This window comes from Pezoporus occidentalis, unplaced genomic scaffold (assembly GCF_034315485.1).
Source record: "Pezoporus occidentalis ecotype Australia unplaced genomic scaffold, CSIRO_AGI_Poc_V1 ctg190, whole genome shotgun sequence".
In the NCBI taxonomy this organism is placed as follows: Eukaryota; Metazoa; Chordata; class Aves; order Psittaciformes; family Psittacidae; genus Pezoporus; species Pezoporus occidentalis.
In genome coordinates this window covers 175,120-197,971 of record NW_026913749.1, presented here as the reverse complement: position 1 = coordinate 197,971, position 22,852 = coordinate 175,120, and the positions used below count along the sequence as shown (strand labels likewise).

Below are 22,852 nucleotides of genomic sequence, written 5' to 3'. Positions count from 1 at the left end.
TGTCTCCAAGGAACAGCACGAGAGGAAGGCAGAGGTGTCCCTGGGCTCACTCTGAAGCACAGGCAGGCAGAGGGGACACACACACACACAGAGGGTGGCAGTGGGGGGCATGCAGGGGATGGCACGGAGGGGCAGGGGGAGCAGTGACTTACTGTCCAGCTCGTACTGGGTGAGGGACACCTCGCTGAGGTTGTGCACGGCGTAGACGGCTGGGAGCCATGGGGCAGGGAGAGCAGCAGCCGGTTAGTGCCATGGCACGGGTGGGATCCCACCTCCGAGCACCCACCCCTGCATGGCTGCCCACCCCTGACAGGGCGCTGGCACCCTCAGGTGCCAACAGGGCTGTCACAGCACCAAGGAGCCCCTGAGTGGCACAAGCTGGGTCTGGGCATCAAGGTCTCCATGGGGAGCAATGGAGGGGACATGGTGCCCTTGTCACTCATGTCCCTGCTGCCCCTGGAGTGGACCCTGTTCCCGTTGGGGTCTGAGGACAGCAGCGCCCCCCGACACACACAACAGGACATCACACCCATGTTAGGTGGACACATGGACACCTGCACTACAGGGACTTGGAGCTGAGCACAGCAGGACTGAGCTGCTGACAGGCACATCAGTGACCACAGACCTGGGGGCATGAGCAGCCGCTACCCAACCCGACATCTCCAGGCTGGTACCCAGGAGAGACCACGGAGCACGGGATGCTCCATCCTGCACCCGCCACCACTGGGTCACCCCCAGCCCCGCATCCCCAGGCCCGCTGGGGCCAGCAGCACTCACGGGTGAGCTGTGCCCATGTGGCGCCGGGGCTGCCGATACCACGCAGGGAGCCTCCGCGCAGGCTGTCGGGCACCAGCTCGCGGTACCGCAGGCGGAAACCCAGCAGGATCCCGTTGATCTTGTCCTCGGCCGGGGGCTGAGTGGGGAGGACAATGAGGGGCTGCTCCCATGGGGCCCGGTGGCCCGTCCTGTGGCACCGCGCAGGGCAGAGGGGACAGGGCAGTACCTGCCAGCGGATGAGCACGGATGTGGTGGTGTGCGGGGTGACAGAGAGGATGGTGGGGGCTTCCTCGGGGGCTGTGCAGGAGAAGTGGGTGATGAGGCTCCAGGGATGCCCAGGGAAAGGGGGGAACCCCCTCTCGCCCTGCCCCAGGAGGTGCTGACCCGCCTGCAGAGTGGTGAGCGACTCCGACTCCTCGCTGTACTCGCTGTCCCCGATGTCATTTGTTGCCTTCACACGGAACTTGTAGGAGGTGAAGGGCTTCAGCCTGTGTGGGGACAGTGAAGCCAGTGGGCGACCCCATAAACCACCCTTCATAGGATCACAGAAGGGTTTGGGTTGGAAAGGGCCTTCAGATCACCCAGATACACCACCTCCCCATCACCCTCCATCTCCCCCACCTCCCCATCACCCTCCATCTCCCCATCACCCTTCATCACCCCCACCTCCCCATCACCCTCCATCACCCCCACCTCCCCATCACCCCCACCTCTCCATCACCCCTCCCCATCACCTCCCCCCATCATCACCCTCCATCCCCTCCCCCTCCCCCTCCCCATCCCTCTCCATCACCCTCCATCACCCTCCATCCCCCATCCTCCATCCCCTCCCCCCATCACCCCCACCTCCTCCATCCCCATCACCCCATCACCCCATCATCCCCCATCACCCTCTCATCATCCCTATTTCCCCATCACCCTCCATCTCCCCATCACCCTTCATCACCCCCACCTCCCCATCACCCTCCATCACCCCATCACCCTCCATCACCCCCACCTCCCCATCACCCCATCACCCTTCATCACCCCCACCTCCCCATCACCCTCCATCACCCTCCATCATCCCCCATCACCCTCTATCATCCCTATTTCCCCATCACCCCCACCTCCCCATCTCACCTATCCACGACGAAGGCGGTGGCGTTGCGGCTGGCAGGGGCAGGGTGCAGAGCCCAGTCGCCGTCGGGCAGCTCGCGGCTCTGCACCGTGTAGAACCGGACAGGGGAGAGCCCGTCGCTGCCCGGCTGCCAGGACAGCAGCACGCTGCGGGCACGCACCTCCTCCTGCTGCGCCAGCGGCTTCCCGGGGGGCTGCGGCCGGGCTGCGGGAGGCGAGGGGCTGGAAGCGCTGCGGGCACCCAGTGGGCACAGCCCCATAGGCTGGACCCCCCCTGCCCCCCTTACCTCTCTTCTCCGTGGTCACCACGAGGGCTTCGGCCGCCTCACCCCAGCCCTTGCGGGTCTGCGCCGCGATGCGGAACAAGTAGGTGGCCTCGGGCTGGAGGCCGGTGGCCGTGTACTGCCGGGCGCTGGGCTCCAGCACCTCCACGGCGGCAGCGCTGGCCGCGGTGGTGTTGAGGCTATGGGAGACCTGGTACGCTGCGGGCAGGGAGCGGCACGGGTTGGGGCTGGTGGAGGGGACACCGACCTGGGGTCCCCCCGTGCACGGCTCCCTCCTCCATCCCTGCCCATGCGCTGCCCAGCAGTGAGGGGTTCGGCTCCCTGCGCCGGGCAGCTCACATGCAAACACCAGCCCTGGGGTCTGCGATGCTCCGGGGATGACAGGGAGCTGGGCTCTGCCTCCCCACGCGGATCCCTGGCACCCCATCCCAGCGCGGCACAGCCGCACGGCTCCCCACCTACCCAGGATGATGCCGTTGGGCTCCGCAGGAGGCTGCCAGATGAGCCGCACCAAGGTGGTCCTCACTTCGGGGAAGAGGATCCCCACGGGGGGCCCGGGCACTGGAGGAGAGAGATGGGGCTCACCAGGGAGTGCACAAGTGAGTAGAGAGGAATAGGGGGACCACACCAGGAATGGGATGGGAAGGTCTTAGGCACCCCAGCACCCCCTTTGGGGGTCTCTGCCCACCACGATGCTGCCACCCACCATCATCCAGTGTCCGCTCAAGGACAGGGGGCCGGCTCGGGGCTCCATCACCGATCCTGGTGAAGGCCAGCACACGGATCTCATACAGCCTGTACTTGCCCAGCCCGGTCAGCTGGGCACTGCGGGAGGCATTGCCCTCTGCCAGCCAGAACCGGGCACGTGCATCCGAGTCCTTCTCCTTGTACATCACCTGCAACAGACCCGTGTGACACGGCCAGCGCCGGGATGGAGCTGGCATCATCGCCTGGAGGTGGCACAACGGTAGCAGCTCACCTTGTAGCCGAGGATGTGGCCATTGCAATCTGCCTCAGGGATGTCGCTCCATCGGACCAGCATGCTGCTGGAGGAGGTGGCCACCACGGACACGTTGCTGGGGCCAGAGGAGGGCACTGCAGAGGTGGTAAAAGTCAGTGGTAGATCTAACTGGGGTGGGTGCCCGGTGCCACGGGGTGGGCAGTGGTACCTGACTCCCGGGTGCGTCCCACCACCGCATGGCTCCATGGCCCCGATCCAATGGCATTGAACGCTTGGACCTGTACCCGGTACTCGGTCCACTCCTCCAGGTCCTCAATGGTGTATTCCCGCTCCACACGGTCATGGATGATGTGCAACGCTGGCTGCCCTCTCCCGTCCAAGCGCGTGTACCGGATCCTGTAGCCCACCGAGTCGGGATTCCCGTTGTACTCCTGCTCCAGGAGAGGCTGGAGCCATCCGGCAGAGATGGCCCCATCAGTCACGGTGTCCCACAGCCCCTATGAGCCCCTCGCCCATGGACATGAGCCATGGTCCCCCCTCACCATCCAGCGCAGCCACAGGCTGGTCTCGCTGGCTGTCCTCAGGGTGACGTTGGCGGGTGCCATGTCCGGGGGAGCCTGCAGGGTCTGGATCCTCCGGGAGGGCAGGCTGGGGGGGCTGGTGCCCACAATGTTCACCTGCCGCATGCGGAAACTGAGGAAGGAGAAAGGGGGGGGTCATGGAAGGGGACAAAGGGGGCTCCGGTCCCTTGGGAGGACACCGCAGCATCGCCCTGGCCACTCGCCTGTAGTAGGTGTAGGGCTTCAGGTTGGGCACCTCCATGGAGCGGGCATCGGGCTCATTTGCCAGCTGGTGGACGAGCCCCCACTCTTCAGCCTCACCGCTCTGGCCTGCCTATGGGATGGGAATGGGGTGAGCTGCCCCCCAAAGCCCCATTATCCCCCCTTGAGCTGCCCCATACCTGTGCCTCCACCTGCCAGCGGGAGATGGAGGTTTTGCCATCATAGCCTGGGCGAAACTGGAGGGTGACGGAGCGGGGCCCGATGTTGGAGATGCCCAGGTTGGTGGGGGCACCGGGGAGCTCTGCAGGGACAGGGCAGGGTGGGTGGCACCGGCCGCTTGCCCCCGGCCCATTGGCATCCCTGCGGTGCCACACTCACCTGGAGGCACCCCTGAGGAGATGGTGGAGGAGGAGAGCTGGCCCTGGCCCTTGGAGGTCATGGCAGCCACCTCGATGGTGTAGGTGGTGAGGGCTGTGAGGCCGGTGACACGGTACTCCAGGGTGACGTTGGGCAGGTAATGGGTCACCCGCGTGTTGGTGCGGTTGTATTCCTCCCAGGAGATCCGGTAGCCTGGAATGCACCCTGTGCTGTCAGCCCCCATCACTGCCCACCCCACGGAGCTGAGTGGGACCAGGGCGAGATGCTACAGGGTGGGAAGGGGACCAGGGGATGATGCTGTGGAGCAGGAAGGGGACCGATGCAGGAGCTGGGTTCCCGCTGATGCTCCCTTACCTGTCAGGATGCCGTTCTTCTCCAGTGGCTCCTGCCAGCTGACCTTCAGGGACGTGTCCAGGATGTCGCTGAAGCTGAGATGTCCCACGGGCCCAGGCACTGCCCAAAGACACCCAGGCTCAGCACACAGCACCCACAGGACGCCCACAAGGAGCACGCATGGAGGGGTCTCCCCTTCTCCCCTTGAACAGGGCTTCCTGGGACTCAACAGCATCCCATTCCACACCCCCATGGGCATCCCCAGTGAGGCTACATCCCCCCCCCTCCCCAGATGCATCCCATGGGCACACGGAGCCTCCCCGTACCGTCCTCGTGGGTGCGCACCAGCTGCGGGGGGCTGCGCGGGCCATCCCCTGGCGTGGTGAAGCACAGCACCGAGGTGAAGTACTCGGCAAACTTCCGCAGCCCCGACACGTATCCCACATGGATGCTGTCCTGGAAGTTGGGCCGCACCGTCACCACCGTCGCCTCCTCCTCGTGCTCCGGCTCCCAGGCGATGAGCTGCAGGAAGAGGGAATTGGGACAATGATGCAGGTACCGCCAGTTGGGACGATGATGCGGGTACCGCCAGTTGGGACGATGATGCTGGGTACCACCAGTTGGGACGATGATGCGGGTACCGCCAGTTGGGATGATGCGGGTACCGCCAGTTGGGACGATGATGCAGGTACCGCCAGTTGGGACGATGATGCGGGTACCGCCAGTTGGGATGATGATGCCAGGTACCAGCATCCCCACCACACACATCAGCACCACAAACACCGTCCTCTGCGCATCTCCGGCCTCCTCTTATTTACTCAGAGTTGATTAAATATCAATTAAGGGTGCAGGGAACACTTGATGCTGTTAATGGTGCGTGTTTACCCCTCTGAGCCGATGCGGAGCGTGTGCTGTGATTAACTCCCATTGATAACACAGTGTAATCGCCTGTGTTTAGGAGGGATGTTTGGGCATTTAATTGCCATTGTGCGAGATGGCCTATAGCTACTTAATTAAATACTAATTAGGCCCTAAAAAATACTAATCAAAAATACTAAGTGGCATTTAATAAGAATGTTAAATATCTGCCTTGCTCCGGTTATCGCATCCAGCGGCAATTAAATTCCTGAACTTCTTTTGAGTGGATTAAGAAACAATTTTAATGTTTTTAATTCAATTTCATGAATGTAAATTTGAATTAATTGCAAATTTGGAATTAATTAAAGAGCAGGGGAGCCTCTGAGCCCAAGCAAGTGTTAAATATCATCAGTAAATACTATTTTAACTGTCAGGCTGGAACCAATTGAAGTCAGGGGGGTTAAGGAGGAGCTGAGCCAGTTTGTGAAGGCTGGAAGGGGAATTCCCAGCCCTCCCTGGTTTTAGGGATACCCTCAGGAATCGCCCCTCACCTTGTACCCCTGGTTGATGCCGTTGATGAACTGGGGGCTGGGGGGGTTCCAGGTGAAGCGGATGGTGGTGGAGTTGGTGGCCTCGGTCTGCACGTTCCCCGGGGGCACCGTGGGCACTGCCGGGATGGAGGCAGGGTTCGCAGCGTCCATCACCCCCATGGCACATCCCGCTGCCGACGGGGTGAACGCCGAGGCCCTGCCTACCTCCCTGCAGCGTCCACTCGGTCACCTTCATGCTGTAGACCCCCAGGCCGGCGCTGTTGTACGCCGCCACCTCGATCTCGTAGTTGGTCCAGATGATGAGGTCCTCCAGGAGCAGGTTGTTGACCTCGGCGTTGGTGATGTTCTTGAACTGGTAGCCCACGGGCAGCCCGGCCAGGCAGTACCTGGGGACCAGGGGCTGTCAGAGCTGCCCGTGGCCCCACCGGCACCTTGGGATGCCAGGGATGGGATGCCACCCCTCACCGGATGACGTAGCCCTTGAGGACACCGTTCTGGTGGCTCTCAGGGGGTGGCTGCCACTGGATCATGATGGACTGGTTGGTGCGGCCGCTGGCAATGACATTCTGGGGGGGTGCAGAGGGGGGCTCCTCGGGCAGGGACACCCTATGGGGGTCAAGCCAGGGGTGAGCACCCATTGCACCAGCTCCCCCACCCCTCAAGACCCCCAGGCACCACTCACCTCTCTGTGTCCTTGCTGAACTGGCCCCTGCCCACATCATTCACAGCACAGAGGCGGAACTGATAGGAGCGAGCGGGGACCAAGCCCCGCACGGCCACCGATGTCACCTCGGGGTCCACACTGGCCAGCAGCACGGTCCAGGGGGCATCTGTGGGGTGGGAAAGGGGAAGCAGGGTGGAGGATGCAGGATGCTGGGGTCCCCAAGCTCCACGCAGCATCCCTTGCCCGCCATCCCCAGGTGATGCTGGAGCTCAGGCTTCGCCCGGTGCCAGCCTAGCCAGGGAGGTGGGAGCAGCCTCTTACTGTTCTCAGAGACCTCCACGATGTAGCGGAGCAGGGGGCTGTTGCCATCGAAGGGCTTGGCCCAGGTGAGGTTGATGGCTCGTTTCTCCAGGGGGCTGAGCATGGCCACAGGGCTCTCGGGGGCGTGGGGGAGCTGCCTGGACAGGGGGTGAGGGATGGGGTGGTGATGGAGGGGGCATAGACTGGGGTGTGGGATGCTGAGGGGATGAGGGGGGGTCTCACCGGACACGGAGGTGGGCGCTGCGTGAGTCGTTGCCCCCGGCTGACACCACCTTGCACGTGTAAGTGCCGATGTCACCCGACCAGGTCTGGGAGATGTGGAGGGTGCCCATCTCGTCCAGGCGCACCCTGGGGCCGCTCTCCGTGCTCAGCGGTGCCCCGTCCTTCTCCCAGAGGTACCTGTGCCGGAAGGGGGGACACCAGGGGTGTTGGGGACCGGGGAGGGGGCCAGCACCATGCACAGGGCACCAGGTGGCACTGCAGGATCACCAGCACAGGGATGGAGATGGTACCCACCACCCGCCTGCAGCATAGGGGTGCCTGGGCCCCCCAGCCCTCCCATCCCCATCACACGCACCTCACATCCACGCTGGGGTCGTGGGTGACCCCACAGCTCATGACAGCCTTGGTCCCCTTGATGACACTCTGGTCCTGCGGCGGGTCGGTGATACGAGTCCTTGCTGTGGGGGGACAGAATGAGCCACCAGCACTGCTCGGAGGTTTGGCATCAGTAAGGATGTGTGCGTCCAGGCAATCAACCAGCCACCCGCTAAAGCCCATCCCTGCAGACCTCTGTACCTCCCCATCCAGCGGGGATGGAATCGACCAGATTGGAAAACACCTTTAAGATCATCACTACCAAACCCACCACCAAACCATGTCACTAAGGGCTTTGTCTACATGGTTTGTGAACACTTCTAGGAATGGCGACTCCATCACTTCCCTGGGAAGCCTGTTCCAATGCTTGACTATGCTTTTCCTGAAGAAATCTTCCCCAATATACAGAACCCCAGCCTGGTTTGTGTTGAAGGGATCTTAAAGCTCCTCCAGCTCCAACCCCTGCCACGGGCAGGGACCCCTTCCATAGAGCAGCTTGCTCCAAGCCCCTGTGTCCAGCCTGCCCTTGGACCTTGCCCAGTTGCCCATGGAGCTGTGTCCATCCCGCCCTGTGCGCGCAGAGCGGGGTGAGGCAGGTCCATGGCAGGTCCCTTACCCCACACCACCAGGTCAGCGGAGGCCTCGTCCACGCCGCGGGAGTTGGTGGCCAGGCACACGTAGGTGCCGGCGTCGGCGAGGTGCGCGGGGCTCACGAGCAGGCTGCCCGACTCCAGCAGCGTGAAGCGCGGGAGCTGCACCGAGCCACTGGCCAGGACCCGCTCCCCTGCGGCACAGGGAGCCCGTCAGCTCCAGCAGGGCCCCTGGGGACGGGCAGGGATGGGGCAGGGCTCGGATGCAGGCTTCCCTGCATCCCCATCCTCTTTTACCTTTCTGCCACGTGATGGCCGGACGTGGAGCCCCGGAGGTCTCGCAGTTGAGGATCACGGACATGCCATCAATGACTGTGCTGTCCTGGGGACCCCTGGTGATGTTGGGGGCGATGCCTGAGGGAGGCAGAGAGATGCACAACCCATCCTGAAGCCTTTCCTGGTGCTCATCCAGGAGCTGACCCACTCCTGGAGCATCTCAGCCTGGTTTCCCTGGGGTCCCCGAGCCCAGCCAGGGGGTCCGGGTGGAGGGGAGGAGGGGGGGCTGTCACCTACTGGTCACGGCCAGGTACGTGGTGGTCTGCACCTCGCCGGCCGCGTTGCGGGCGAAGCACTGGAACATGCCGGTGTCGTCGGGGAGCAGCCCGCTGATCTGCAGGCTGCCGTCCGCCAGGAGCTGGAAACGGGACAGCTTCTCCAGGCGGATGAGGGCAGCATCCTTGTACCAGGCCATCTCCGGGGGGGGCACGCCTGCAAGGACAGGGTCACGTCAGGCACGGGGACGTGGTGGCATGCGGCAAGCGGCTGGGGAGCAGCTCACCTTTGGCTTGGCAGGGAATGGCCACCACCTTCTCCATCTCGGCTGTGATGTGCCTCTCGGGCTCCTTGATGAACTGCGGCGGCTCTGCAAAGGGAAACCCAGCAACGGGGAAGGGTTTGTGCTACAGCCGGGCTCAAAACACCCCCAGTGACTCCCACCTCAGCCCTCAACTCATTGCACGCGTGGCTTGGGCTGCCCACGGCCGGGTCCTTACCCATGACGGAGAGGAAGGCTCCCTCGGCCACGGCGGGCACGCTGCTGCTGCGCAGCACGGCCTCGCACTCGTAGTAGCCACTGTCGCTGAGCACGGGGCTGAGGATGGTGAGCCGGCGGCTGTAGTCGCTGATGCCGCTGGAGAGGGGCACCCCATCCTTCTTCCAGATGATGTGCAGCTTCATCAGCGGCCTGGAGCAGGTCAAGAACCAGCCATAACCCCCATGGAGCCCCCCCACATCACTCCATCCTGCAGGAACCGTGGTGGGAAGGGAGCTGGGGGTACCCAGCCCTGGGATATCCCCATCCCCATCCTGTTACTCGCCTGGCGTTGGCCACGCACTCCATGGTCACCTCCGAGGTGCCAGCCACCACGCTGGTGTTCCTGGGTGGGACAATGATGGTGGGTGCGATGGGATCAGCTGGGCCACCCACATCTGGGAGAAGGAAGAGAGAGGAAAGAGCATCAGCACCCTCTGCTCACCCCTGGGGTGCCCGAGCACCCAGCGAGGCCAATGGGGCACCCATCACCTTGGTGTCAGGGTGCCTTCATCGCCCTCTCCTCCCACAGCACCAGCCCAGCCCCAGCCTGTGTGCCAGGGAGGAGGGAGAAGGGGAGTATATAAAGCAAAATGATTGCAACAATAAAAAACCCTCATGTAGGCGCTGTAAAAACGCGATGGGCTTGAAAGCTGCTGATACGGCTGAATCCATAAACATGGGCTCAGGTTGTTTATGGCCCCCCAGGGCGCCAAGGTACAGGAAAACAGATTAATGGGGCAGAAGGGGAGGGGAAATGGGGAGAGTCCTCTATGGAGAGGGGAAAAAAAACCCTCCATGGGGCAGCGGGATGGGAGTACCAGGATTGATGCCACTCTGGGGCATCTTCCCCATTGGGCTGTCACCATCTGAAGAGGGGCTGGGGACCCTCACCCAAATGGACCAGAGGGCTCGAGCATGAGGGTGTTGAGCTGATGGGAGCACCGTGTGCTGCGAGGGGAACATGAGCAGGAGCAGGGCAGCGTGCCCCATGGGGATGCACTGCACCATCCCATCCCGCAGCCGGGATGGAGCGGGAGGCTCTGCCCAAGACACAATCGGTGCCTGCAGCAGAGCCCGAACCTCCTAAATAAATTGTGATGCCGCTGAAGTGTGCAGTCAGCAAAGCCGGGGCCTCCGATGAGATTTACTGCAAATTAAAGTGGGGAGAGCGGGGCCAGGAGGGGGGCACGGCCCCCAGCACTCACTGGCCACGCTCAGCGTGATGGGCTGGCTCGTCTTGTTGTCCCCGTTCTTGTCGTTCACCGCCTGCACGTAGTAACGTCCCGCGTCCGGGGCCACCGTGGAGAGGATGACGAGGGTGTTCTCCAGCGTGATGGCTCTGTGGGGATGGGGGCAAAACGGGGATACCGATGCGGAGAGATGGGACCCTCGTTCGCAACGCAGCACCCACGTGGGATGGGCACAACCCTCAGCTTCCCTCCCACCAGCACCAAGAGGGGTTCAGCTTCCCAGGACCACGCTGAGCCCCACGTCCCCCCCACACACACCCAGCAGAGCACATCGGACAATGCAGATTAATAGGACCTTCTCTTAATGGAACGATCTAATCTGCAGGAAACATAAAATGGTTTGGGGAATATATTTTTTCTACCATTAAATATGAGATAAAGGAGTTTTATCTCTTCAATCCTGCCTTGCAAATAGAAAGGAGACCAGTTCAATTCCTGCATAATGCAGGTTACAAATTCAATTCCTGCACGCTGCATCTGCCAGCACCGGGTTTGCAGCTCCAACAGCACCGGGGCCTGATGCAGCTCCTTAGGGACACGCGTGCTGTGCCCAGCTCCATCCCTAATGCCCACCGTTCACCCACCTTCCTCCCTCTTATTTTCATTTCTGTACTAAATTCATTTCCCCCGTGACAAACAGAGCCATTAGTCGCCGAATGCCTGTGGGTGTTTGCACGATGCGCTCGAGGCATCTGTTAAACAGCCCTATCGCAAGGACAAGGGCAGCCAAGGGAAACGTAGCCCCCTGGGATGCAGGGAAGGATGCAGGGGGGATGCTGGAGGGGTGCAGGGGGATGCTGGGGGGATGCTGCAAGGATGCAGGGGGGGATGCTGCAAGGATGCAGGGGGGGATGCTGCAAGGATGCGGGGGGGGATGCTGCAAGGATGCAGGGGGGGGATGCTGCAAGGATGCAGGGGGGTACCAGGGGTACTCACATGCGGCTGCTGGGGGAGATCTTGCGGCCGTCACGGAACCAGGTGACCTGGGGCTGGGGGAAGCTGGCGATGTGGGGCGCGCGGATGACGGCCGCCTCCCCGTGTGACACGCTCTGCTGCGTCTCGCGGTCCTCGAAGCTCCCCATGTCTGCAGAAGGGGTGGGAGAAACGGCTCAGGGGCTGGAAACGCAGCCAGGGACCCAGCAGGGTCCGGCTGGAGGCCACGGGGATGGGTTCCACCAGGGGATGAAGAGGGGCTGTGCTGGGGTCTGCTCTCTGCTCCCCTCCTTGGCTGGTACATGCTATGGGATGGGGTGGGTAGCTCAGACCCCATGGGCTACTCCTGCACACCCTGCACAACCCATGTCCCAGCACAGGGATCATCCTGGCATGACCTTGGATCGGGAACCTGCCGCCTCCATCCTGCCCTGACACTGCAGGCTGGAAGCACACCGAAAGCAGAGTGAAGCAGGGGGCATGGAAAAGGGGGGGGGGGGGCAAGGGATTTTTATTGACTTCCCTAATTGCTGTAATTAAAAACATGTAAAGAATCTTTTTTTTTAACGACTTTGCCATTATCATCAGTTGTTAGCACAGCTGCCTTATTAATTTCTCATTAGCTTCCTGATTTCTCATTGCTCCTGAGGAAGGTGTTGAAGGGGTTGGGATTGGGGGTATCCCAGAGCAGACGGAAGGAGGGACAGAAAGGGGCAAGTCCCCAAGGTACAGAGCCAGCATCACGGCCCTCATCATCTCAGTATCCTGCTTAACCTCCCCGTGGTGCCTTTGCATCACCCCCCAGGGCAGACCCCAAAGCCTGGCCCATCCTGCTCAGGTCCATTTGTCCCCAGGATCCATGTGGAGCCATGGAAGGAGCATCCAGGACTGAGCCACCCACCCCTGCTCCTGCACTGCCGGATGCAGCCGCCAGCCTCACGCTCCTGTTCGCCTTCAGTAACGATTATAAACGGTGTTTGCTCACAGAGCAGCCGGGAGGAGCGGGGCTGCTTCACACCATCAAGTGCTTCTCCCCTCCAGGGAGCCAAAACTGCTTCCTCAGATGTGGTGCTGAGGGTTTCCCAGCCCGCATTGCCGGAGGGGTGCCCCCCAACCACTGCAGCGACCACGCAGCAGGAGCAGCAGAGGCAGCATCATCCCCATCCCTGCTGGCATCACCCCAGGGATGCTCCTGATCCCATGCGCTGGCCATGGGCTGCACTAACACCAGAGCTGCCCTGCAGCCGGGTGTCCCCGCATGGGACTGTCACTTACATGCCACCTGCACCTCGGTCTGGCGCTGCAGCAGGGCTCCCATCCGGTTGCGGACGATGCAGCGGTAGAAGCCGGCATGAGTGCGGTCCAGTGATGTGATCACGTACCTGCGGGAGACAGGAGCCACCTCAGCGGTGCTGGGGACATCCAGGCTGCGGGTCCTACACAAAGCCCCATTTCCATGCGTGTATGTGCACACACACACACCACGTCCATGCTGGGGAGCAGCACCGCGTCCCTTGCTGGCCCACAGTGACTGGTGGCCGTGCACGTAGGAGGTGCTTTTGCTGCATCACACACACAGGGTGAGCTGGTGGCCATCAGTGACTCATGGCTGTGAGTGGGAGGCTCTGGACAAGTGGCTTTGAGCTGTCAGAAGCGGAGGTGGCTGCTGGGGACACGAGGACCCGGGACTCGCACTGAGCCTCGGTGCTGAGTGACAGAGACACACCAGGGTGTGCTGGTGCCCCTCCGCCTGGGACCCGCACGCAGTGAGCAGAGGCTGAGCTGCCTTATCACCACCAGCGCCGGCTCTTATCAGCCACCAAGCGCCAGCAGCCGATAAGCAGATAAAGGGAACAACCATGTCTCAATTCCCCAGCATCACCCTGGTCCCCACACTGGACCCAGAGCCACCAGACCTCCCTGAACCATCCCCACCCCAGGAGGGATGCAGGGGTGCCTGCTCCATCACTCCTAAACCAGGCTGGACCCCGCTGGCCTCACAGATGGGTGAACCTCTCACGGGGATGGGTGGGTGCTGCCGCATCACCTTCCCTGATGGGGAGTGCTCAAAGACAAAGCGGAAAGGCAATAAATAAGCAAGCTCAACCCTCCCTCACCCAAATCTAATCTTGCATTAAAACACGCCGCGGGCTGCTTCGACAGAGCTTTGTTCTTTCGATAACAGCATAAATGAAACTTTGGGAGGACACAAGGAGCGTGTCCCCTGTGCAGGGAAGCACAACGGGACCTTGTGCCCACCTCCCTGCACGGAGATGGTGCTGGAGACTCGAGGCTCCCACCTCACCCAGAGGCACCACCGAGCTGGGGTGACCACAGCAGGGCTGGCATCAGAGCCACTGCCAACACACGTCCACGTACACGGCATTCCGGGTTCACCCATCCCCGTGGGAGAAGGGAGGATGCCATTTGGGAGCGAGCCCTTGAGTGTCACGGCTGATATTTAAAAATGATCCCCAGAGGCTTTAAGTAAGAGATTTCAATTCCAGGGAGCTGTCAGGCACGGATGCAGACACCAGGAATAATGGGCCCGCTCTCCTTGTGGTGTCCTCGTGAATAAATCACACACCGTGACTCCTAAACACACACACGCACACGGATGGACAGACGGACGCTGATGCTCAATGCCGGCTCAGCAGCACAGGGACCCCCTCCGCATCCCCTCCAAACCCTCATCCTGGGAGGGGGCTGGTCCCAACCCCCCCATCCCAGCCCACAAGCTGCCCTATAGGACCCAAACCACCCTCATCCTTAGGGCCCATGCATGGAGCACCCACCGAGGCACAGCCCCACCTTGTCCCCGCACCCCGGGAGCCAGGACACCTCCATGGGCACCGGCAGCATTCACCCCCCCGCAGATCCAGCTCACAGCGCCTGCTCCACCGGAGCTGGAGGAGCTATTAAGGAGCTGAGCTCCTGCACACACCTAAAGCGGCTGAAAATAGCCCGAAGAAAGGAAATCAATTACCGGGCGCAGCCTGGCCCGCAGTCATTAACCAGGCACGAGCAGGGACTTTGTTCTCGGCTTCCACAGAGGCTTTTATCCGAGACCACTTTGCTTTGATTTCCTTCCCCCATCAGGAAGGGTTTGGGGGGGGGGTAACGGATTTCACCCCTGTGCTGCGGGCAGGAGGAGGGATGAAGCCCCCGCGTCTGAGCAAGCCATGGCCACGCTGCTCCCCTGGTCCCACTGTGCCAAGCAAACAGCTCCTTCCCTGGATCCAGTCCTCAGCACGGCCCCAGCCAGGTCTCTTCACCCAGCACCAGCCCAGGGGCCGCAGTCACAGTGCTCCAGCCAGGACAGAGGTCTGGCCGAGCTCCCAGTGCAGCCCTTGCTGCTGACTCGGCTGTTCCAGGGGCTGGTTTGTGAAGACAGAGGTTGACAGGGCACCGTCTGCAGGGAAAAGCACTTCGGAAGCGAGGAATGACCCCTGCTGCAAGAGGCAGCACTGATGGAGACCAGCACGGCCCCGGGGTCAGGAGGGGGGGGGATCCGGAGCCACAAGCCCTGTGCCAGGGGAGCGGTGGGTTTGCAGAAGCAGTTGGAAGGCTTTGGCATCGGATCGTGACAGATGGGTGAGCCGCACATTGGGAACGACGACTTCCCATCCATCCCATCGGTGGGGCAGGACAGGGCACAGCGCCGCCATCAACCATAACCCCCCTTAGCCACACAGCCCCGGCAAGGTATTGGCATCACCGGGCTGGATGCGCTTCCTCGTGGTGGTGGGGCTGGTTGGGGCCATGAGGCCCCAACCCCTTTGGCTCTGTTATTGCAGGGCTGCCGAGAAGCATGGGGCTGACGGTGCCGAATTATTATTAGATTGAGGGGGTGGAGAGGGGCCGGGAAAAGCATCAGCCAAAGGATTTGATCCATCAGATGGGAAAGGCAGACGAGTGCAGGAATCCGCGTGGCTCTTCCAAAGCCGCCCAGTAACAGCAACAGCTGGATGGGATTTTGGATGGCAGCACATTGCCACGGTCCCCTCTGATTAATATCCCGTATAACAACTAATTAATTCCAGAGGGGACATGCATCTGAATAGTCGCCGCGTGATAATGAAATGCCAAGTGAGCATTAAAACACATTTAGCAAAGGTTTAACGACTCCCAGCATCCCAGCAGCGCGCCCCGGCACCTCCACCCGCCCGGCTGCCGCTCAATATGCTTTTAAACACCCGCCCTGCTATTCCATCAGCCCCCGTTAACTGCGTTATTGGATCTCAATTAGCTCCCGATTGGAAAGGGCTCCGTTGTGACACACGTGGCTGGAGCCCTGCTGCTTCCCAGAGGGAATGGGAGCTCGGTCATTGCCGCCCTTGGCCAGGTCAGAACAAGGAACCAGTTAATAATTAACGTCCATGGATTAATCTGCCCCCTGCCTGCAGAGCAGGGGCACAAGCCTCAAGCCACGTGAAGCATCTGGAAGGCTCCAGCATGGCCCTCACCAGCTCAGGTGGTAACTCTGAGTCTGAGAACCTTCTGCTGGTCCCCTTCCCATGGCTGCTTGAGCCTGCACAAGGTCCCAGCACAGAGATCCCCTCCATCACCTTCCCCTGTCCTGCCAGCCCCAATCCACGCTGCTCATGGGCACTGCTGCTCCGCACTATTGCTTGTGCCACCCTCAAAGCCAGACAAGGCACAGAGCAAGGCAGGAACCTCCACAGCATAACCATCACCACCAAAGCCCACCCCATGCTGCCCATTACCAGTTTGGTGTTGCCTCACTGGCACTCCTGGGAGCTTTGGCAATGCCAAACCTGAAGGCACAAGCAGCAGCTCACTACTGAGCTCCCATTGCAGCCCCTCTGCTTTATCAGCTCCCATTAACGATCCCATTGGATGGCAATCAGCTCCCCAGGGAAGGGCTGTGCTCCGCAGCTGGGCTGGTGAAGAGCTGGTCCAGCTGGGGCAGGGATGTGCCTCCCCCCTTTTCCCCCAGGTCTGTGTTTTTGAGAGGGTCATGGCTCTGACATAATTTGGGGGCAAAGTACAGGCATCAAACAACTGGGGTCCTCCAAAGGCCATAAAGGCTTGGTGGGATGCTGTGTGTGCAGCATCCCTGGGGTACACACATCCCAAAACATCCCATGAAGGAGGGAGGGGGAAGACAAAACAGCCCCAGATCTGGCCATGGGGCTGCATGGCACCGGAGGAACCCAAAGGAGCACCAGGAAGCTCCATCCTGCAAACCCTGTTTAGCTGGGAGGGGACACAGGGAGCACTGCAGCAGCAAAGGCAGCCAGTGTCAGGGATGTAATTACACTTTCCCAGGCTCTGAGCTCCCGGAAAAGGGGATTTGGGCTCTTGGAAGAGGAGCGGGACCCTTTAGTAGCTCCTGCACTAGCTGTGGAGGGACGTGGGGAGAGGCAAGAGGCTGATTTAGTGCACGGGAGATGCATCTGTACGGATGGGTGTCTGTCCAGAGGTAATCTATGTGCAAGGTAATTTCTCCAGGCAGCAGGACTCGATGCAACCCTTAATAGGACAATCTCATGTGATGAATTACCAGACCCAACTAATCTGCATGTTAAATTTCTTGTATGAGAAATAAATATCCTCAATCCACCAGAGAAGCACTTTCCTTCCGAGGATTTCATTAAAGGCATCAAGCTGCCTGATTTGCATGTTATGACTCCTCGTACGAGGAGAAGTCAGGCTCTGGAGAGCGCGCCGGAGAGATTATGCAGGGAAAACCGGAGCAGGCCCTGGAGAGCATAGGGAAAACTGGAGCAGGCCCTGGGGAACGCAGTGCCCGGGCATGGGAATGCAGCGTGCAGCACGTTTCCACCCCCCAAAACCCTGCCATCACCCTAACAAAGGTCACAACAGGCAGAGGAGGGGATGGGGTTTTGCTTTGGGGTCCCTGAGTGTGGGAGGAAGCAGGGATCCCATGGGAGAGCTGTCTCCATGCACCCCATGCCAGCGGCAGGCAGCAAGCGAGTGAAGGCTGGTCCCTAATCTCCCATGGTCCCCAGGGATGCTCCCAGGGGAAAGCACACACAGAGCCGGTCTGGTCCCTGATCCCTCTGTGGTCCCTGATCACACTCGATCCCCAGGGATGCTCCAATGGCTCTCATGCATTCCTCCCTCCGCAGTCCTCAGGGATGCTCTGCACTGGCTGGGGGCCAGGGACCTGCTGAGCTCATTCCCGTTCCCATTCCCATTCCCGTTCCCCACCTGCCCGCCAACAAGTCGCTCGGTGGCAAGCTGGCGGCTGCGGGAAGGGAAGGGAAGGCTGGTCACCATGGAAACGCGCTGCCAAACTGGGAGAGTGGCTCCTTCCCTTAAAACACACCACGAGCTCCAGGAACATCGGACCGGGAGGAACCGGGGTGGCTCATGGGGAGCCGCAGCCCCTAGAAAAGGGGTGCAATGCACAAGGGTGAGGGCAGCTGGTGGCGCCGGGGGGATTCCCGGCTATGGGAGAGATCTGGGGAGGAGCAGTGAGGATGCTGAGGGTGGAAATGCTTGGTGGCACGCTTGATGCCACAAAACATGTAGATGAGAGTGATCACGGCAGCCCTGGGTTGGATTTGATCTTAAAGGTCATTTCCAACCTGGTTGATTCTATCCGTGATTCTGTGACTCTAAGCCTGGGACACGTCCCCCCTGCAGCACGGGGCCGTGCTGCAGAGGACAATGCATCCTGTCATGGGCACAGCCAGGATACAGGGAAGGTCCCTCCTGCCCCTGGCATGGGGAGATGCCGGGGGGTACAATCCATCCCCAACACGGGCTCACCCACACTACTGATGCAGCCGCAGCCGCAGGCATCCCCGGCCCCTGCGCGGACAGCCGCATCCCTGAGCCTCTCCGTCCATCGGCAGCATCCCTCCCCTCTCCCAGGATCACTCCGTTTCTAAACCCGTTAAGTTTTAATTACTCCTCCCCGCGCGTGAGCGGGCTGGCTCCGCGCCACCGACAGCTCTATTCAAATTCCACTCCTGCCCAGCATCACTCACTTCGGTGCTTCACCCTCAATCCCGAGCCCGACATCCCAACCCTCATCTCGACACACGAAATCCCTGCGGAGACGAGGGGACAGGCAGAGGGGAGCTGCTGCTGGCAGGTTGTGTCCTCGGCACGGCGAGGACGGGTTGAAGGCAGGCAGCGATTTGCATCCAGGCTGTTTGCTTCATTAGCTGCGCCTGGGTTTGTTTGGGTTCTCCTCATGTGTTTGTTTGTTTGCTCCTTTCCATCCTTAATCCTTTCTGGCTGGATGCGGGAGCTGGAGGCGGGGGGCCGGGGGCTCATTGGGCAGGGAGTCACCTTGGCGCCGGGATGCAGGGATGCAGGGATGCGGGGATGCGGGGCTCCAGGGCTGCTGCGCATCCCTGAGCAGTCACCTTTCCTACAGAAGGGTAAACCGAGGCACGGAGCAGACCCAGGAGTCCCCAGTTCTGGGGGGTCCAAACCAGTTCTGTGTTTGGAGGTGCCCCCCAAGCACCCCAACCTGCTCCAAGGTGGGGCAGAGCCCAGGGTCAGGGTCCTGACACCCTAATCCTGCTTGGAGTGTGTGGCTCAGCCCCAGCACTGTGCAGCTGCCTGTGGGAGGCCCTGCATGGCCTCTGTGTCCCCCCAATGTCACCACTGTCCCCACAACCCCCTTCAAGAGCTGACACGTTGCATTGTTCCCACTGCAGCCAACGCGGCTCCTGACAGGCGTGAGCTGTGGGAACCGTGGGGCTCAACAGGTCTCTGATCTTCAACGTTGGGGTTAGGGACAAGGGACCCGTGCCATGGGGCACCCAGCACCAAGCCTGGGGACCCCACAGAGCTGCAGCCGCCACGGCTGAGTGAGGAACAGCCCCATGGTCCCCAAGGATGCTGCAGCACCCAGCACAGCACCGCGCTGGGGAGGGCGCCCAGCACCCAGCACTGCGCAGGGTGATGGGGAGGGAATATCACCAGCCACATTGTCTGCATTCCCGGCATCCCGGAGCAGCCCCGCGTTGCTACAGCAACACGAAGCCTTTGGATTCAATGCCTTTAAATGGGGAACTGCTTGTCTCGGGCTGAATTATTGATTAAAACAGAGGATGACACACACAGGCACAGGAGATGACCAGAGGTACCTGGCTTCACTTAGAAGCAAGCTCCTAGCAGGCTGTGATGTGGGGCCATCAGGATCAGTCACCACATGGGGCTGGATGTCCCAGACCAGGGTGATCTCATGTGCTGCCCTTTCCTGCTCCATCCCTGGGCTGGAGTGAGCTCGGGGAGCCAGGAGCCAGCAGTGAGCTGCAGCCCGGTGTTAATCCCCTTGTTCAAACGCCTCCTCCCCGATGTTGACCTGCTTAAATCCACTTGTTTGCTCTGCAAACAGAGGAGGCAGCTCCTGGCAATGCTAACGGCTGTATCCCCAGCACAGCATCCCCTCGCAGGGGGGACCGGTGATGCCCACAGTGTCCACCAGCAGGGAGCGGTGCACCGGGCAGGATGGGTCCCGGATGCTCAGGCTGTGATGGGACTCACCGGTACTCCAAGGAGAACTTGGTCAGCTCCTGGCTGTTGTGCAGCCACTTGAACTCGAGGGGCCAACTGCCCTCGGCCATGCAGGTCAGGACCAGGCGGTTCCCCTCCAGATGGACCTGGCTCCGCACCGGCTCCGTCTTAAAGTATGGGGAGACATCATCTGCAGAGAGAGGAGGGAGGGGGGTGAGAGACATGGGTGAGGACCCACAACCTGCCAGCCCCACAACCTGCCAGCCCCATTCACTTCATCATAACCATAACCCAGCAGCACACGGGCACGCAGGCAGGGGGATGCTGGTGGCCCCATCCCCATCCCTCTGTCCCAGCCAGGCCTCCCCACTGGCCACTTGCCTGCCCTGAGCCATTTCCCAAGCCTGTCAACAAGGGCTTAAGCCCATCTAGGGTTTATCTAAGCCGCTTGCTTTGCTTTATTCCCGGCTGCCTTTGTAGTGCTTCAGAAGCAAAGAGCTTTTAACTTGGGGGGTGAAGAGGGTGGAGGTGCTGGGAGCGGAGCGGCACATAAACACTTACTCCTCTCCTGCTTTATTTGCTAAGTAAAACTATAAATCGAAACACACAGCTCCATTTTCTGCTTAACAAATGGAAGCCCTTTTACTTCAAAGACACATTCATATTCCCCAGCAGCTTTCAAGTGTGCTTTCAATCACGGCTTTGGGTTTTTTCTTTGGGGCAGGGCTTTGCTCTCTTGTGTGCGAGCTGAATTCCTGCCGCAGCTCTCCACACCCTGAGCTCCCAGCAAAGCAGTGCCCATGGGCTCAGCCTGTGCTGGTGTCCCACTGCCACGGGGGCTCAGAGACAGCACCAGAGCTGCCCTGCGGGTCCCTGTCCTCTCCTATTGCCCACCCTGGGGTGCCAATGGCTGCATCCATGTGGAGATGCCCGTTTGATTCACATCCACCCTGCTGCGTGTCCCCAGGGTGGGCATGGGGATGGTAAATGCCAGGCGAGTCATGAGGCAGGGAAGGAGCAGCAGAGAGCTCCTTAAATGAATGCTCCTCTCTGACCTTCAGCAGCACCGGCTGGTGCAGGCAGCCCTTATCCCATTGCCCCTGCACTGGATCCAGGCTGGCCTGAGGCACTGAGGCACCTCTCAATGCAGTCAAGGGGCTCAGTGCCCGTGCATGGTGTGTGTCAACCTCTACATGTGTGGACACGTGTCCCTACCACGCCGTGGCAGGAGCTTGACCTGCAATGCCAGAGCTTCACCCACGCCAGCCTGGAGATGTGGGATTATTGCAGCACCCGGTTGAGGCCATGGCAAAGCCGAACATCAGCTCCAAGGCAACACCTCAGGCATGAAACCAGTAGATGAGGCATGGACCAGGCAGGGCGAGATGCAGGCAATGCATCCATGCAGCAAAAACAGGCTGATGCCCAGGCTCTGGTGATGGTCACCTCTGCGTGAGCCCCACCACAAACCACAGGGCTCAGCATCCTGGGCCGAGTGCTCCAGTGGCTTCCCCCCACTGATCCCAGCTCCGAGCGCTTAGGGATGCATTTGGGATGCATTTGGGATGGATTTGGGATGCAGGGTGCTCCTGGCGCACCTTCCCCGGGCCGCAGGCTGTTTGCACACATCCTAATTTGACGGTAAGCAGCTCAGGCTCATCTCGCTTTGAAGCACCCGAGCCATCTGTTCTGCATTAAGGGGTGAAGAACGGCACCAAGCAGGAGAGGCAGCTCCTAATTCCACCATTGATCGTGAAGAGCACTGCAGCCTCCTCCTTCCCCCCACAACCGGCTCCTCCGATCCCTTGGGAAAGCCAAAACCACCCCAGGCAGGGCAGGGGGTCCCGGGTGCACCAGGTGTCCCTTGGGAGGGTGAAGGTGGCACTGAGCTCCAGCCTTCCGTGCCTCAGTTTCCCTCTATTTGATGCCATGCAGCATCTCAGCTCTGCTCCCAGTATGCCAGGGGGACTTTTCTGTGCCATCATCCCCGTAGCAACATGGGGCACGGCACCAGCGAATCCAGGGTGCGCAGGGGTGCCCATCACCTCATCGCCCATCACCTCACTGCCCACTGCAGAGCCAGCATGGACAGAGGCCACGATCCCACAGGTCCTGGGGGCAGTGGGAGCTCTCCCCTTGTGTGACACCGCTTCCCCCCCCCAGAACCCAAGGGTCATTACTGCTAATTCCTCCTCTCCCCCATCTGCTGTGCCTGTTTACTCTCCACTGGCTCATTAGAGGCTAATTAGTTGGTGCAGGAATTCATCACTTCGCAAAGGCAGCAGCGAGGGGCGGCCCCGGGAACATCCGCACATCTGCCGCTGGCACGGGATGGTGCTGAGCTCCCGAGGCCATGGGTCGGGTGCTGTGCCATGCCATGCCATGCCATGCCAGCCCGGCACAGCCCCCTCCATGGAATAGGTGCCACCAAACCACTCCCTCCCCATCCTGCCGGCCCCCGGAGCTGAGCTGCAGGCAGGGATGGATGGGAGCCATAGGATGCCAAAAGCTGGCACTAGGGAAGGGGGACGGGAACGGGGATGACCCCGGCTCTCTCCCTCCACCACCGGTGACATTTTAATGCCAGGCCCTCCCAAGGCACTAATCCTGCCTAATGGGATCACAATCTTTGTCCCTGCATTTTATTTACATAGAGCTGGGTCTGAGCCCGGAGCATTAGTGAGGGGAGGGGATGTGGATTTAGAGCAGGGGCCCTGGCTGTACCTAAAGAGCAGTAATGGATCCTAATGCCTGGGAGTAATGGGCGAGCCAGGAGCTAAGCCCCCCTCTCCAGGCTTCAAATCCCTCTTGATGGGAAGGGACGGGACGGTTTAAGCCCAGAGGAATCCTGGAATGCCTGCCCAGGGCAGGGTGCTCCGTGCAGCTGCTGGTGGGGAG

General features: G+C 60.9%; 1 protein-coding gene across 3 annotated transcripts in view; it reads right to left on the bottom strand.

Moving 5' to 3' along the window:
- The window catches only part of SDK2 (sidekick cell adhesion molecule 2), a 43,424-nt gene that overhangs the window by 6,174 nt on the left and 14,398 nt on the right, over positions 1-22,852 (bottom strand). Inside the window, exons 2-34 of one of the 3 annotated variants that reach the window (XM_062616896.1) lie at positions 19,985-20,144; positions 12,764-12,870; positions 11,492-11,639; positions 10,511-10,644; positions 9,589-9,700; positions 9,265-9,455; positions 9,051-9,134; positions 8,786-8,980; positions 8,510-8,626; positions 8,239-8,406; positions 7,603-7,705; positions 7,248-7,424; positions 7,026-7,162; positions 6,723-6,870; positions 6,506-6,646; positions 6,245-6,426; positions 6,041-6,156; positions 4,958-5,153; positions 4,653-4,751; positions 4,299-4,490; positions 4,100-4,221; positions 3,923-4,032; positions 3,681-3,831; positions 3,347-3,584; positions 3,157-3,272; positions 2,884-3,073; positions 2,640-2,738; positions 2,181-2,375; positions 1,897-2,098; positions 1,162-1,265; positions 1,004-1,074; positions 778-913; positions 153-209 (exon numbers count right to left, since the gene is read on the bottom strand). In XM_062616896.1, the coding sequence (XP_062472880.1) occupies positions 153-209; positions 778-913; positions 1,004-1,074; positions 1,162-1,265; positions 1,897-2,098; positions 2,181-2,375; positions 2,640-2,738; positions 2,884-3,073; positions 3,157-3,272; positions 3,347-3,584; positions 3,681-3,831; positions 3,923-4,032; positions 4,100-4,221; positions 4,299-4,490; positions 4,653-4,751; positions 4,958-5,153; positions 6,041-6,156; positions 6,245-6,426; positions 6,506-6,646; positions 6,723-6,870; positions 7,026-7,162; positions 7,248-7,424; positions 7,603-7,705; positions 8,239-8,406; positions 8,510-8,626; positions 8,786-8,980; positions 9,051-9,134; positions 9,265-9,455; positions 9,589-9,700; positions 10,511-10,644; positions 11,492-11,639; positions 12,764-12,870; positions 19,985-20,144 (4,698 nt within the window). Of the gene's footprint in view, positions 1-152; positions 210-777; positions 914-1,003; positions 1,075-1,161; positions 1,266-1,896; positions 2,099-2,180; positions 2,376-2,639; positions 2,739-2,883; positions 3,074-3,156; positions 3,273-3,346; positions 3,585-3,680; positions 3,832-3,922; positions 4,033-4,099; positions 4,222-4,298; positions 4,491-4,652; positions 4,752-4,957; positions 5,154-6,040; positions 6,157-6,244; positions 6,427-6,505; positions 6,647-6,722; positions 6,871-7,025; positions 7,163-7,247; positions 7,425-7,602; positions 7,706-8,238; positions 8,407-8,509; positions 8,627-8,785; positions 8,981-9,050; positions 9,135-9,264; positions 9,456-9,588; positions 9,701-10,510; positions 10,645-11,491; positions 11,640-12,763; positions 12,871-14,299; positions 14,322-19,984; positions 20,145-22,852 lie in introns of those variants that run through there. The other 2 variants (XM_062616897.1, XM_062616898.1) reach the window with 2 other exon arrangements.